Source organism: Protopterus annectens, chromosome 8.part0 (assembly GCF_019279795.1).
Source record: "Protopterus annectens isolate FY-2018-M chromosome 8.part0, PAN1.0, whole genome shotgun sequence".
NCBI classification, from domain to species: Eukaryota; Metazoa; Chordata; order Ceratodontiformes; family Protopteridae; genus Protopterus; species Protopterus annectens.
Genome location: NC_056741.1, coordinates 1898755839 through 1898771811, shown reverse-complemented (window position 1 = coordinate 1898771811; position 15973 = coordinate 1898755839). Strand labels below are relative to the sequence as shown.

Genomic DNA, 15973 nt, shown 5'->3' with positions numbered 1-15973 from the left:
GTGAGACTTTACTGTATGAGTCTTAGCGGCATAATTTTAAAATACCCTGTCAAATCAGGTAACCTTTAATCACCTTGTCCTGTGGGGCAGATCAGCTTTTAGCTCTTGCCTATCTTCCCCTCCCAAATACATTTTTCAACTCTTTATTATAAATTATCATCCACATTTTCTCCTCTGGCTGATAAAAATATGTCTGACTTGTACAGTGGATATAAAAAGTTTACACACCCCTGTTAAAATGCCAGGTTTTTGTGTTATAAAAAAAATGAGACCACAATAAATAATTTCAAAACTTTTCCCACCTTTAATGTGACCTATAATCTGTACAATTTAATTGAAAAACAAACAAATCTGTTAGGGGAAAAAATATAAAAAATAAAAAATGTACAATACACTGGTTGCATAAGTGTGCACACCCTTATAGGTTCATAGGTAGGTACTAGGCTATTGGCTCTAGTGCCTATATAAACCTAGTCAAACAGTACCCTGGCTTTTGCCACCCAAGAAAATTATTTTCCTGTGCCCCCTGTCAAGCAGACCCACAGCAGTGATCCCCGGGGTGAATTTCCTATCTCCCATCCAATCATCAAGATTTTTCTTGAGTGCTAATGAAGAGCTTTGCTTGATATAGATAGGTAGTTTGTTCTAGAGTATGGGAAGTCTCTGAGACAGGAATCTATTCCTCCAGCATGTTCTGTTTATTGTGGTGACAAGGTTCAGGTCCCTAGAGCGTGTAGCTCGGAGGGATTGGGATTTCTTTATGTGGAACATGTCCAACAGCTCTGGGTTTGACATAGCTTTGTATGTTAGGCAGAGATCGCCTCTGAGTAGGCGATATGTGACAGAGTAAAGCTGGAGTTTTTTGAGACGGTCTGTGAAGGGCATCTGTTTGAAGCCAGTAATCCTCTTTGTGAGGTATTTCTGTGGTCTTTCCAGTTGTTGTAGATGTCTTGTGATGTACATACCAAAAGGGACGTTGTACTCTATAATGGGTCTAATGAGTGATGAGTAGAGGGAAACAATGACCTCTTTTTTCCTGGATGAGAAACCTTTTGTGATGAGGTGTGCCACGTAGAAGGATTTCCTGACTACTGTGGCGATGTGATTATCAAAGGAGAGACTACTGTCCACCTGTGTCTCAAGGTCTCTTATCACACTTTCGGTGTTAAGTAGACTACCACCTTAAACTAACACTTTGTTGTGTGTGCACACACTAACTAATACTTTGTTGAAGCACCTTTTGATTTAATTACAACATTCAGTCTTCTTGGGTACACACCTGCCATCAAATAAAGAGACACTGATTAACCCCAAATAAAGTTCAGCTGTCCTAGTAGTATTTTCCTGACATTTACTCAGTTTCCTGCTATAGCAAAAGCCATGGTTCGCAGAGAGCTTACAAAGCATCAAATGGATCTCATTGTTGAAAGGTATCAGTCAGAAGAAGGGTACAAAAAATGTCTACAGCATTGGATATACCATGGAACACAGTGAAGACAGTCATCAAAAAGTGGAGAAAATGTGGGACAACAGTGACGTTGCAAAGAACTGGATGTCCCTCCAAAATTGATGAAAAGACAAGATGAAAACTGGTCAGGGAGGCTGCCAAGAGACCTACAGCAACACTGAAGGAGCTGCAGGAATTTCTGGCAAGTACTGGTTGTGTACTACATGTGACAACAATCTCTTGTATTCTCCATATGTTTGGACTATGGGGTAGGGTTGCAAGACAGAAGCCTTTTCTTTCACAGAAAAACATCCAGGCCTGGCTAAACTTTTGTAAAACAAAACATCTAGTCTCCCAAAAGCATGTGGGAAAATGTGTTATGGTCTGATGAGAACAAGGTTGAACTTACTGGCCACAATTCCAAAAGGTACATTTGGCACAAAAATAGCACTTTGCATCACCAAAAGTACACCATCCCCACGGTGAAACATGGTGGTGGCAGTATCATGCTTTGGGGTTGCTTTTCTTCAGCTGGAACTGGGGCTTTAGTCAAGGTGGAGGGAATTATGAACAGTTACAAATACCACTCACTTTTGTCCCAAAACCTTCATGCATCTGCTAGAAAGCTGAAGATGAAGAGGAATTTCACCTTTCAACACGACAATGACCCCCAAGCATACATCCAAATCAACAAAAGAATGGCTTCACCCAAAGAAAATTAAAGTTTTGGAATGGTCCAGCCTGAGCCCAGACCTAAATCCAATAGAAAATCTGTGGGGTGACCTGAAGAGGGCTGTGCACAAGAGATGCCCTCGCAATCTGACAGATTTAGAGCACTTTTGCAAGGAAGAGTGGGCAAATATTGCCAAGTCAAGATGTGCCATGCTGATAGACTCCTACCCAAGAAGACTGAATGCTGTAATTAAATCAAAAGGTGATTCAACAAAGTATTAGTTTGTGTGTGCACACACAACAAAGTATTAGTTTAAGGGTATGCACACTTATGCAACCAGAGTATTGTACGTTTTTTATTTTTTATATTTTTTCCCCAAACAGATTTGTTTGTTTTTCAATTGAATTGTACAGGTTATAGGTCACATTAAAGGTGGGAAAAGTTTTGAAATGATTTATTGCTACAAAAACCTGGCATTTTAACAGTAGTGTGTATACCTTTTATATCCACTGTATATAAGATTAAAGGGTCTAAAACATTTTCACTGCTCATATCTCAAAATCTATATCTATAATCAAGAGCTGCTAGTTTCTCTCTCTCTCTTTTTTATATTTTTCATATGTCTCATATATTTAAATGTCATAAATGGGTCCTTATTAGTCCATACACATAAATACTTATCAGATGTGGGTATTGTTGAACTAATTAATGCATGGGTATATTGTTTACTGCTATAAATTTATTTTATTTTATTTTTATTTTACATTTGTTAACCGGGCTACTCTGGCTGGATGCATGTCCATTTTCAGCAGAGGCCCGAGGAGAAAAGCTCCATTAACATACTCATAGCTAACAGTGAGAAAACAATCAAAAAATTAAAACAATCTAAAAAATTTAAACAGACACAAATGCAAAAAGCAAACAGCAAATAAACCAAATGTAAAAAACAAGTAAGCAGATTAGGAACAGTTATTATGTAGTTTAGAAGAATTCAGAGGTAGTGGGAACAGAGATAACAGTGGAGAGGCAGTATTACAATGAATTAGTTGCTAGGGAGAGACTGTCAAGGAATGAAGAGGACTGAGAAAATAATGGTAACATATCGAGAGTCAGTAACAAATTCACTGATTAAAAGTTAGAGTAGTACAAGTTAATCCAGGGTACTAGTATTAGGAAAGAGAATAGCATTGAAGTGAACTGAAAGTATGAAGTTGGGAATAAACTTTATCTTCATTTATTTTATAACCCAAAAGAATGTGAAACTGTGTCAAAATATTCTTCAGCATCATCATGTACTTTTCTGGATTTATCAGATATAAAAGAATATCATCTGCAAATAAAGCTAACTTTTCTTTATTACCAGTTATATCCTCAAATATGTTAATCAGTTATTTTCTTTAAAGTAAATGTAAATTAAACAACCATCAGGAAAGAGGACTTCACTACTTGCTTCCTCTGTTCAAACACAGCTGGTCAGATAGGAACCTCCCACCTTAATTCTTGCTTTTTATACTTTATAAATCCTACTTATTAGCCATATTATTCTATCAGGGAATGCGAATGCTACCATCTTACTACTCATAAAATCCCATGCTTTTTGTGTATTATGACCCATGAACAATAGTAACAGTTTCTTACAATGGGCTTCCCTCTGGATCATCAGTGTGCTATTAATGTTGTCAAACATTTGCTCCCTGTCCTCAAAACTACATATACATCAATTTTGGCAAAATTAAACCTTTTTTTCTATTCTGTTAGCTAGTACAGATATGAGTTCTTTATAATCATGGCTAAAAATTGAAATGGGTCTACATGAAGCCAGATCTGAAGGGTCTTTACCCTCTTTGGGTAATACAGCCACTACTACAGCTTTCTTCTAAGATGATGATTCTTCCTTTTAAAATATTGTTAAACAAAACCTTCCAAATCCTTATCACTTTCATCCTGCCTATCTTTCAAGTTTCCACAGTAACACTGTCTGTTCCTGGAGACATCCATGTTGACTGATTACACATCACCATTTTATTTCATCTGTTGCTATCTTAGCTAGTAAGTGTTGAGCCTCAGCTTAACTTTTACTGATGCATGATCTGATATAGTTATTTGACAGATCTCAAAAATTTCTTTTAAATATTCATGCGCCTGTGAAATATGATGTCTGTGTAATCTAGCCCAGTTTTATGTATCATAGGATCATAGGAAGTTACTGGGCTAATGGCCCTAAGGCCCTTACAAGCCTAGCCAAGTCTTATTTCCATGATCAGCACCTATTGCACCTGTCCAAGAGGGAGACAGGTGGAACCCCCGGGGTGAATTTACAGTCACCCATCCAACCATCCAGATTGCGTTTGAATAGGGCCAAAGAGGTACTCTGCTTGACATGAAGTGGGAGTCTGTTCCAAAGGTATGGTAAGATCTGGGAGACAGATCTGTCTCTCCAGCAGGTTTTATTAATGTCACATACTAGGTTAAGGTCTTTAGAGTGAGTAACCCATGTACCATTTGACTTACAGATATGCAGCATTTCCAATAAAGCAGGGTCAGAGATTGCCTTTTATGCAAGGCAGAGACCACCTCCAAGTAGTCTGTATGAAACAGAATAAAGTGACAGTGATTTCAGACGATCCCCATAGGACAGATGCTGAAGACCTTGAATTTTCCTTGTGAGAAACCTCTGTAGTTTTTCCAGTTGCTGCAGGTGCTTGGAAAGTTACATACCAAATGGGGTGTTGTACTTACTTACTGGCCTGATGAGGGAAGAGTACATGGAGGTTATAACTTCTTTTTTTCTGGAGGCAATGCCCTTACTTATTAGAAGAGCAACATAGAATGCCCTTCTTACCACTGTGGAGACATGGTGGTCAACAGTAGGGTTATGTCAACCTGTGTGCCCAGGTCTGTCACCACTGAATGCATACTTAAGGTGTTGCTATTGATGTGGTAGTTAGCAGGAAGATCACTTTCACTGAAAGGAATGATAATACATTTTTTTGCATTGAGTTTAAGGCCACGACTTTGGCACCAATCATTTGTTTGTGTAAGACCCTCTTGTAGGATGTTGACATCATTTGGAGATTCTATGACTGCTCCCAGTTTGCAGTCATCAGCAAACTTTGTCAGCCACAGACCTTTAGTTTTTGCTTGTACTTTAGAGAAATGGTTTCCAAACAGTAGAGGTCCCAGGACTGATCCCTGTGGAACACCACTGGTTACATGTCTGCTCTTGGAGGTGGATTCCCCTATTTTGACTATATGAAGTCTATCAGTTAGCCAGTTAGTGATCCATCTAATGATAAAAGGGTTGATACCTAGTTGGGTGAGTTTGTCAATGATGCTTAAATGGGGGATAGTGTCAATGATGTCCAAGTGGGGGATAGTGTCAAATGCCTTGGCTAAGGCCAGGTAGGCTGTATGCACAGATTTTCTTTTGTTCAGGATCTTGGTGACTGTCTCAAAGATGTCCACCAGGTTTAACAGGCATGAACTCCCTTTGACAAATCCAAACTGATTAGGGACAATTGTTTAGAGATTACCTATATATTTGCTTATAAGGTCCATGATGATTTATTCCATGGCCTTGCAAATAAGGCCTAAGATTGTTGAGGAATAATATGTGAATTCTATCTGAGTTCCTGCTACTGAATTGATATCTCCCATTCCAAATATTCTCATATACTTCAGAAATCTACCCTTTTTTGTTATATTTCCTTTCTAGGTCCCCCTGATGCATACTCACCATTACAAATCACATTATGGTCCACACCTGTAAATAATATTCCCTGATGAAAGTTTATTATTTCTTTAGAAATGCTCCTCAGCTCTACAATAGCAGTTTTTGGTGGAATATAAATACATGCCAGTTTAATCTTCCTCCACTGCCAATAATGCTTTCTACCACAGATGTATCACTATTATACCTTTCCTTCTTCAATCACCATTGCAGCCCTTCCCACAGTCGGTATTATTAATCCCTTTCTCTTTGTCCCTAATATTCTGCTGAATATCTACCCTGAAATCCCTTCTATGTCAAGTTTACATGCTCATTTTTATCCAAATGAGTCTCCTGTAACATTACTATTAGCAACCAACATTTCTTAATTTAATTCAGTAGTTTTTTGCTTTTTGTCTATACCTGTAAGGCCATTTACATTCCATGTTAGTACTGACAAAGCAGTCATGATAATAGAAAGGCATTACTCTTACATACTATATTGTTTTTAATATACATTTCCACATTGTAGCTTACATGCACAAACAAATGTTTGACAGGCTGACTTTATATGTAGCTGCTTCTTTTAATTTCTTTTTAAACTTGTGTGATCTCTTTCTAGATGTACACAGATTACCATTTGTTGGTGTCTTATATATATATATATCCACCTCCCAGATGTGAAAAGAAACTTGCATGCTTTCATTAAACATTACCTTTTAACCTTAAGAACAAGTGCCCTAGCTACGTAAACTTAATTGTTAGTATTATATTTAATGCATTAAACTTTTAAAGCTACAAGGGATGGACGTACTTGTATGGCTATTTACATCCTATAGTTTCAAACTTCATTTATTTTCTCTAAACTGCATGTAAATATCCCTTTAAATGTAAAATACATTATTACTCATAGACTACACTCAGAACACATTGCTCAGACCTGACACAAATGATTGTTTGTACCTGTATCCTTGTCCCCATCTAAAGCAGGTGCTAATGAAAAAAAAAGCTACTAACCTTTGAACTTCAAAAATGAACCTTTGCAGATTTCACTTTAAACACACTGTTAGACCCCTCATGACTAATTGTTTGCATCTGCAGGCTCACTAGCTGTAACCAAAAGCAGATGGCAATGTAAAAAACAGCTAGTACATTTGCAAATTCAGGAAGGAGCTACACTTTTCATGCTTCCATCATTTTCACTTTTTTAACATATTTAATTAAAAAAAATATCTGTATCTTAAAGTAGGGACATTAGTATAAAAAAATGAGAAAATCTTTTAATTCTATATGTAATATGATCAGTACTCTTTTCGTATTATTTCCCCGGCATCTCAAGATCACAACTTTATATATACCCTCAAAATGATATCACAGCATTATATATATCCTCAACATGCTTTCAGCCCTTTTTAATTTTTTTTGTTACAGTGAAAAGACTGGATACATAATAACTGATAAAACTCCCCCATGTCAAATTTCAAATACCTTTTGCTGTTTACTATACAGAACTGCTTTACAATATAACATGCAATTTGCATCATGAAATGTTTCTACAAATTAAGAACAAAAACTATTTTATTCAGCAGTAGTACTTCAGTCCCTTCAGAGTCATTCTAAACAATAATGACATAAAGTGAGGCTTTACAGTTCTTTCACCAGTTTAATAGACAACAAACTGACAGTGTTACTCAGTCATTCCTTCTTGATGATCCACAGTTCACATGCCTAAACTATATCTACAGGATTAATTCTTAACAATTCTCCCATTCCTCCTGATTATCTTGACTTTATCCCCCAACACCACTCTGATTCAAGTCCAAAATACTTCTGATTTTTTTAGTTAGTTCCTGGGGTTTTCTATCACTCTAGCATTTTCCTTTGAACAGTAGAAAAGGATTCACTGGCAAAGTATTTATATGTGTTTTTATTGTCATATGACTGAAAAGTAGAGTCTTCTTCAACTTGTTGGCTTACTCTTTGTTGGCTAAATCTTTTTTCCTCCTTAGCCCTATTCTGTATCCACAAATATCTTCGATCCTCTTGGAAGAAATATTCTGAAGATAGATATAGTAACTTCAGTCTCACTCCTGCCTCTCTACATCCCATGACTGGTGGGATAAACTTGCTTCTGGCTGCTGTTCAGAAAATAATCATTTGTTTTCTACAAACATCCTGGTGACTGTATTTTTTAATACTTTTCCCCTTTTCCTCAGTCTTGTCAGCAGTAACTATTTCTGCTGGTATGATTACATCTTTACTAATACAGGTCTTGGCTGCTTTCTCATGGGTGGATTTGGAGCATAAACAAGATATGCCTTTTCAGTTAGCAAATCCTGCTGTAGAACAATATTCCAGCTGTGCTTTCATAAAATTAATGCAGTCTAGTCCTTCCACTTTAACTGATATTTTAAAAATATTTCAGATTTTCTCTTTATGCTCTATCTTTTAACTGTTATTTTTTAACCATTGTTAAGATGTCTCTTGTTCAGTCAATCTTTCCTTCATTTCAATCAGTGATATATGTAGTTCTATGATCTCTTCTGAATGGCTAGTTAAAACTTCTATTTTTGTCACTTGACATTATATATTCCTTCAGCGTCTCACTTATTTTAAACATGTCAGGGTGCATTTGATTTATTTTTCTATCAAATTACTGTAAGCCATCACTTGTATTAAAGCAAGAATTTGATTTTTTGGCTTAATAGCTGCAGTATTCTTCCCAGCCAGTGCTTTTTCCTTTTCTGACTGAACTTCACTTATTTTATCCATTTTTTTCCTTGCTGCCATGTTTACACTGTAACTACTAGCTAGTAAATGAATCTTACCCAAATTGACAACTTTTATGGGCATTTTAAAACAGTTTCTCAGTTTTCACACTGGAAATTCTCTGGTGCAGTCATCTCGGAAATCCCTTCCAAGCACCAAATTTCAACCAATTGGAGATTCCCATAGTTCAGGCCATATACAAGCTAGACTCTAGTATAAACACTGTCCCTAATTCAAGTTTACAATACTTTATGAAGTCATTTTAGGTTCCTATATGAACACACCAAGAGCAGCATACATGCTGTAATCAGTTCTTTTCCATCTTGTAATGAGAACTTGCATGCCAGCTGTTAAGCTATTTAAAGCAATTCCCCAAACTTTACACGTCAGCTGCTCTGCATACAATGGCTACTTTTCACATTAAATTATTTTTAATATATTCTTCCACCTTCTCCTGACTTCTTTAACTTCCTCCTTCTCCTGACTCATTTAACTTCCTACTCTCCCTCTTTTTTTTCTTTTTACACTTTAAATATTACAGGTTATCTACCTCCCAGAAATCTTAATGTTTAATGCACCATAAACCTTTAACTTTGGCATACTATACAGTTTTGTTATTTTGTATGTATTTGTTATAACTTCTGCTGAGTTTTATTTCTGTAATACCCTGCATTAATTTTGATGTGATTAATTTATGGTATTGTGAAATTGTTTGTAATAACTTCTGCTGACTTATTTCTGTATTGCCCTGTATTAATTTTGATGTGATTGTTACTTGCATAGTTTTTGTATGTATGTACATGGAGCTTTTCTCCCCAGGCCTCCATTGAAAAATGGCTCATACTGGCCTAATGGACTTTCCCGGTTAACAAACTGCAAACAAATAAATACATTAGTTTTGCCGTAGCCTTGAATGACCCAGTTTTAAGGCTATTGTACCTGACATTGGTAGAAATATTTTGACTGCCCCCATTTAGTTTAGAACTAGATTAAGTATATTTTTACCTTGCACCAATGGTGTTGAACCAGCCTATATGAACCTCAGAGGATTAATGTGTCATTATGTCTCAGCACAGCTTTCTGGTTGTCAATAAAATATAGCAGATGTGGAACCAATATGTGGCTCATGTTTTAAAAAGGTGGATTACATCATCCACATTGTCTAATATGAGTGAGCAAATATCCAAAGTATCAGGAACATTTAAATTAATCTGAAGCATTGTTTAACATTCTTGGGAATGCTGTTAAAACACTGTTTTGTAGAACAGTGGGAATTATGTGAAGTATAACTATTTGTTGATATTTCTCTAGTTATTTTTCATAGCCTTAGGGATCTAATTCTGGATATGAATTATTATGCACCCACCTCTAATTCACTCAAATGAGTATTATGTTAGCTGAAGATGACTTACTTACTTAAATTTCTTTTAAATTTATGTTGCATTTCCTGTCATAATCTTAACTGATTGGTGATTTGTATTACTTGCTATCTGGTCTTTACTAGTTCACTCTTATGATGATGATTTGTTTGAAAATCATTTGTTTACCTTGCCAGTGTAGTACACTTGTTTATCTTTTCAAACATTCTTAAAAAGAAAAGAAAATTAGAGGCCTATGCTGTGATTACAGAGGAGTCTGTAGATCTCTCAGAATCAGGATAGTTCAGCTATAGTGGAAATAGTCAATGGCCTGCCAGGGATGTCTTCTCAATATTTTATTCAAAGAAAATACTGGTCAGTTAAGCCAAAGCCACCATTCAGTGGGGAAGGCCTTACCTATAATTCTGATTCTTGTATTCCTTCTGTTTGCAAATGAAATAATTTGAGGTGCAAACAAGTAGTATAAAAGGAAGAAGAATCAAAATAAAAATGATTTTGATGTGGCCCCCCCTATGTTAGAGACCAACATACAACTGTTAACAGCATTAAAATCACCACCCACTCTAGCCCACATTTTATTTTCATTTTCTAGTCAGACTACTTTTGTGGTATGCCTATAGGCACATCAGAGTACATGCCACTTATCAAATCCAATAACCTAATTACTTTCCAGTGTTAAAAAGTAAGGCATAAAAACAGGTGTCTGCTTGAAGAAAAAAGTTTGTATGTCACTATAAAAATGTAAGACAGTTGAATTAGCTAGATAGTCTATTGATTCTTAAAACACTTGATTTCCTTATAGAGGATTGAAAGTTTATGTGAAGGAGATAATTCATCAGACTTATTATTATTAAAGGCTAACATTTTAAGAATGAGACTAGTTGCAGAGTATGATCATAACAAGGCCTAGGGAGGAGTATTGCAAAGAGAAAGTAGAAGCTGGGCCTGGGGAAATGGGGAAGAGAGTAATCAGAGCAGGTATATCTTGAATATGGACACAGGTGTGGATGTTTTTAAATGGTACAGACAATCCTTTTTGTACTTAACATTCATCAAAAATGTAAAGAGGTAATAGCTTTAGCATATTCTGTTATTTTACTTTCCAGAGTATTGAACATTTCATTTACAAAGGCTCTGATCTTAGTAATTTGAAGTTGAGAATTGGGTGACATAATGCGAGAGTAGATTCCCAGTTTTCAGAGACATTATCCATCAATGTGGTATTCGATGCAGTGTTTATAACTGTGGCCATCTTGAGTAAGATTTGCAAGTATAACCTCTTTAATTATATGCCATTTCCTTTTATACTTCTATTACATTTGACAATTATGAGAACAGAGCTTCTTTAAATGCTGCAGCAAGGCTTTTTGCGTTACCTGTGAAGTTACATAGCTAACAGTGCTCTGTGGTTATAAATCTAATGAATAGTTAGAGACGAGTAAAGAATCAGCTCTGGAATATTAATGGTGCCCTTCTTGGTATAACTAGAGTGAGAGATGGATTTGTGGGCCTTCCTTGTTTTTAGATTCCAGGGAAAGGCAGCCAGTTTACATCACTTTCTTTAGATGCTCACCAAATGTTGCAAGCCTGGCTGAGGCCCATTGGTATAAACCAACGATCAGTGGCCTTCATATTCAGCCATAACTTCACTGTTCGGTGAATTTAGCCTTGACTTTGGGAGATGTCTCAAGATGGTACTTTAAAGAAAATGTCTATGGTAGACAGAGCCATAAATAGTTATTGGGTAATGCAGTGGTTACTCCAGGTGTGTAATTAGTGGGTTCCAGTGATGCAAGAGTACAGTACTGGCACTGATTTATGAAAGCTGCAAAGACTTTGCAGCTTTTATAAATGAATGCTGATACTGCATCTGCAGTCACAGCTGAAGCACTGAAAAGCTTGGGGTGCGAGATTCATGTGTTGTACCTGTAGCAAGCTGCTTGATATGCTTCTTACAGTTCTAAGAAGTTTACAGAGGGAGAAAAGAGTTTTATTTTTAACTTAGAGATGTCTCAACCAGCCCTGATGAAGATGATCTACAGAATCCAAGCAGATGGAATACATTTTTAGATAAGAATCTCTGGAGAGTAGTCATAACTTAAACACTCTTCCATACCACTCAACTTCTTTGCTCCGGAATTCTTGTGAAAACCAAAAATAATGGGGTACAAAGATCCAAAATCAGGGATATTTTTTTAAATACTACTCACTTCACAAAAACAGTTAATAGAACAACTGGTTTTGTGTCAATTTGCATTTTCTTAACAATAAGATATGTGAAACTTTAATGTCTGACATTATTGGCTGACTGTAATCTGCAACTTACCAGAAAATCAAAATGTTTTACAAGGGACAGGGCAAAAATATGACACAAATCGGGGGCATTTTGAAAAAAAAAATGGACATTTGTGATGTGTGCCTAACTATGTGAACAGCACAGCCCTTCCTTTTAAAACTATTTGCCCAGTTTGTCTGATTCAAGGTTTCTTAGCTTTACAGAAAGTAAGGGACTCACAAATTCAAGGGTATAACTGGTATGGTACTCAAGAAAAAAATGCCTTATTTGCAGATGATATTACTCATCATGCTCTGCTCAGTAGGTTGAATGCAAAGTGCTCATGTTAGCTGCTACTGTCCTAGCATCCCTAGTTAAATTATTCAGTTGCACCCCAAAACTTTTATCAAATTAACTCAGTATCCATTTCAGAGTTTTGACACTGTAGCACAAATCTGTGCTCCCCATCTTTATCTCAGTATAGGTGTGTGTAAGCCTATTTATCATTAATCAGCCTCTTTTAGATTCAGTGTGTTAACTTTGATATGCTGTCAGATTACAAGGAAACTCTTTTGTACCAGCACTGCATTGTTATGTACTTTGCAGAGAATGGTAAATAATCAACATAAAGACACAGCTGTATGCATCAGTCTGACTGAAGTAATGTGGGATTATCAGTTCTCATATCTAGGTACATAAGGATTATATTAAACTATTTGTTCGGAAGAGTAATGAGAAAAGCGCAGTACTGTAAAGCATAAAGTTAAGACATGTCATAGTTTGCCATATTTTTCAGAAAAAACTTTTCTCATATATCACATAATTGTAAAAGTGATAAAAATGGTGCTTCCCAGTCGCAGGTTAGTCCTGAAGGTTGATAGTCTTGCTTTCCAGAGGTCCAGGGGTGAGCTGAATTAAGTAAAAGACCAAAGCACTACACCCACCATTAGGATAGCTGTAGTTGGTGTCAAGCCATCAATGGTCTGGTCCCTTCTTGGTGAATTTAAAAGCAACAGAATAAAAAAAAAATGTCAGAAGGCTGTTTCTTCATATGTCATTCTTTATTAATGCTGAGACAAATGAGTGCTGCATTAGTCTGATCTGATTACTGAGTTTTACAGAATTTTATATACATGCAAATGGGACATCCCTCTGCCTCGACCCACCCCTGGATGTGTTCTACCTGTTGGACACCAACTGCATCTCCAGTCAAGATCTCCACCTTAAAGCTGAGACTACAGGGAACACACAGCACGTAGAAACTCACCAAGGATGGATCCAAGCCCTTGACGGTTTGATACCCACTACTGATATCCTAATAGTGGGTGCAGTGCTTTCAGCTATCCCACAATGGTAAATCCTCTAAATTTACAAGCACACACATATAGAACAATTTCAGACAGACTTGTCACAATGACATTTAAAGGCTTATCCAAAATTATAACTAGAAATGAGCAGCATTATCACTGATTTTTAAAAGCTTGCTTAAGATGAGCATCATTCATACTCCCAATAATGGTAATATTAAATGTTTACAAACATAATAGAACTTGGACTTGGAACTGTTTATTTACAGACTGATTGTTACTGAAGCTACTTACCACTAAAGACCATGGAATAATGAGAAGTTTGTGATGCAGTTGTAGGAGGTAAAGTACAAACAGAATAAGTGAGATAAGCCAGCAGGTCACGGCAACAAACATCACCCATCCATATGCAGGTTGGTATCCGTAATATGATCCAGCAATCAGAGCCCATACCAAAAGGCCCAGTACCTGCAGAAGGTAAAGAAAAGAGTAAGCAAAGGGAGTCTCCTAAAAGAGAAGTTCCTAGTGATCTACTTCCTGCATTTCAGACAGTCTCAGTAAAATCCATGAGGGAAAAAAAAGACATGGCAGTGTAAAATAGTTGCCACTTGAGCATACTTCAGTATTTTAACTACTGCATGTTGCAGTACTCTTAACTCTGAAATACAGAATCTTGTGGCAAATAAACCTCATATAACTGACATCAATACTCATTAAACTGTGATGTCAAGAGAACCTGCTTGATATATTCATGTTTTTACCCAAGGTACTGCTATTTTAATTTCCTGATTTTTTTTTAATCTCCTGAATTTCTAAGTGTTCTTTGATTCATTCATCCAGTCTCTGATTATTCAGTTAATCTCGTTCACTGTTGTGGACATTTAATATCTAATTACTAACTGCGTCCTTAAATTTCACAAATGTATATTTGCTTCCAAATTAAAATTAGGACATGTTCTTAGGCGTGTCTGTTTTTGCTTTGGTTCCTCAGGTGGGAGAGTTGAAGGAGTTTTAACTAGTCCCCATAATTTTATGGTGCAGACTGCTACATTTTTAAATGACCAGCACTTGACCAATCCCTACCATGTTGTCTTCCCCACAAAATGAACAAGCTTTCTATACATGGTTGTACCCATATTTTGTACAGTGATATCAGCACCTCCACCTCTCTCTCTGCCTTTCTTAGCATATTTTGCTTTTCCCCTTCAGCATTTTACTATCACACCTGGCTACTCTTTCATACTGACTATTCATTTGTGCATGTGTGTAAGTGTGCGCATGCATATATATGGCAGCTCAGTGTTACAGCAGTTCAGTTCTCATAGGGGGGGGGGTGGGGGGCTACTGTGCAATGTCTGCAAATCTTAACTGAATCAGCATGTTTTTTGCTGAATGCTGAGGTGTTGACTCCCATCCCAATGATGTGCCATAGGTAAATTTAGAGATCCTGCAAATTACCCATAGGCATGCAGGCTTTGTGTGTGTGTGTGTGTGTGTGTGTGTGTGTGTGTGTGTGTGTGTGTGTGTGTGTGTGTGTGTGTGTGTGTGTGTGTGTCTGTGTAGTGCAATAGGTTCACACCCCATTCAGGATGTATGTATGTGTTTGGTGTCCAAGCAGCAATAATGCTGAATAACACACAATCAAAAATAAAACTGGAACCAAAGTAAACACCAATAATAAATGAAACAGACCCTGGTAAACAGCTCCAGGTCCAAGAACACACCACAAAAAAACATCGGCTACAGCAGGAATGGCAGTATATCTTTTAAGTTTTTATTCCACAGAATTTAGTGCTTTCGTCTTACTAGAAGACTTCATCAGAATAAAGACACTCAGTTTTCCACTTGATTTATACTAGTCATTCCACAAATAAAGAACAATCATTGGTCAAAAAATTTACATAATTTCCTGCCATTACAAAATCCAAACTAGCATTGTTAAAACTAATACAAAATTCCCAGCAAAATAATATTAATAAAAGGATATGTTTTTAAAAACATACAGTGTTTTCACAGTTCACACATTCCTAAAACCATTTTTCATTTGAAACAAAATTTGTATACATTTTCCATCACAAGTTAGTAGCCCTCATTTCATTTTTAAAACAGGACCCAGTGAAAGTTGGCCATTAAGCCCTTGGGGGTGTCCTTGCATTTAATCTGTCATAACAATTCATGGTATTCCAATAAAGTTTCCCATTGTCCATCCCTCGGCTTTGGTTCAACTTGCTCTAACACCCAAAATAAAAATCTCCCATTAGGACAGTCTTTCAAATGCTTATAAGATTTATTAGTTTCCATACATTTAGAAATGTCATAAGGGTGTTTATAGAACCTAGTTTTTAAATGTCTTTCCGTTTTCCCCATATAGTAGGCTGAACACACTGGACAGAAAGCTAAGTAAACCACCCCTT

The 15973-nt window shown here is 36.6% G+C and overlaps 1 protein-coding gene across 1 annotated transcript in view; it reads right to left on the bottom strand.

Moving 5' to 3' along the window:
* The window catches only part of LOC122809705 (plasmolipin), a 359490-nt gene that overhangs the window by 58769 nt on the left and 284748 nt on the right, over nt 1-15973 (bottom strand). Inside the window, exon 2 of the mRNA XM_044081397.1 lies at nt 13854-14027. Within this exon, the coding sequence (XP_043937332.1) occupies nt 13854-14027 (174 nt within the window). The remainder of the gene's footprint in view (nt 1-13853; nt 14028-15973) is intronic.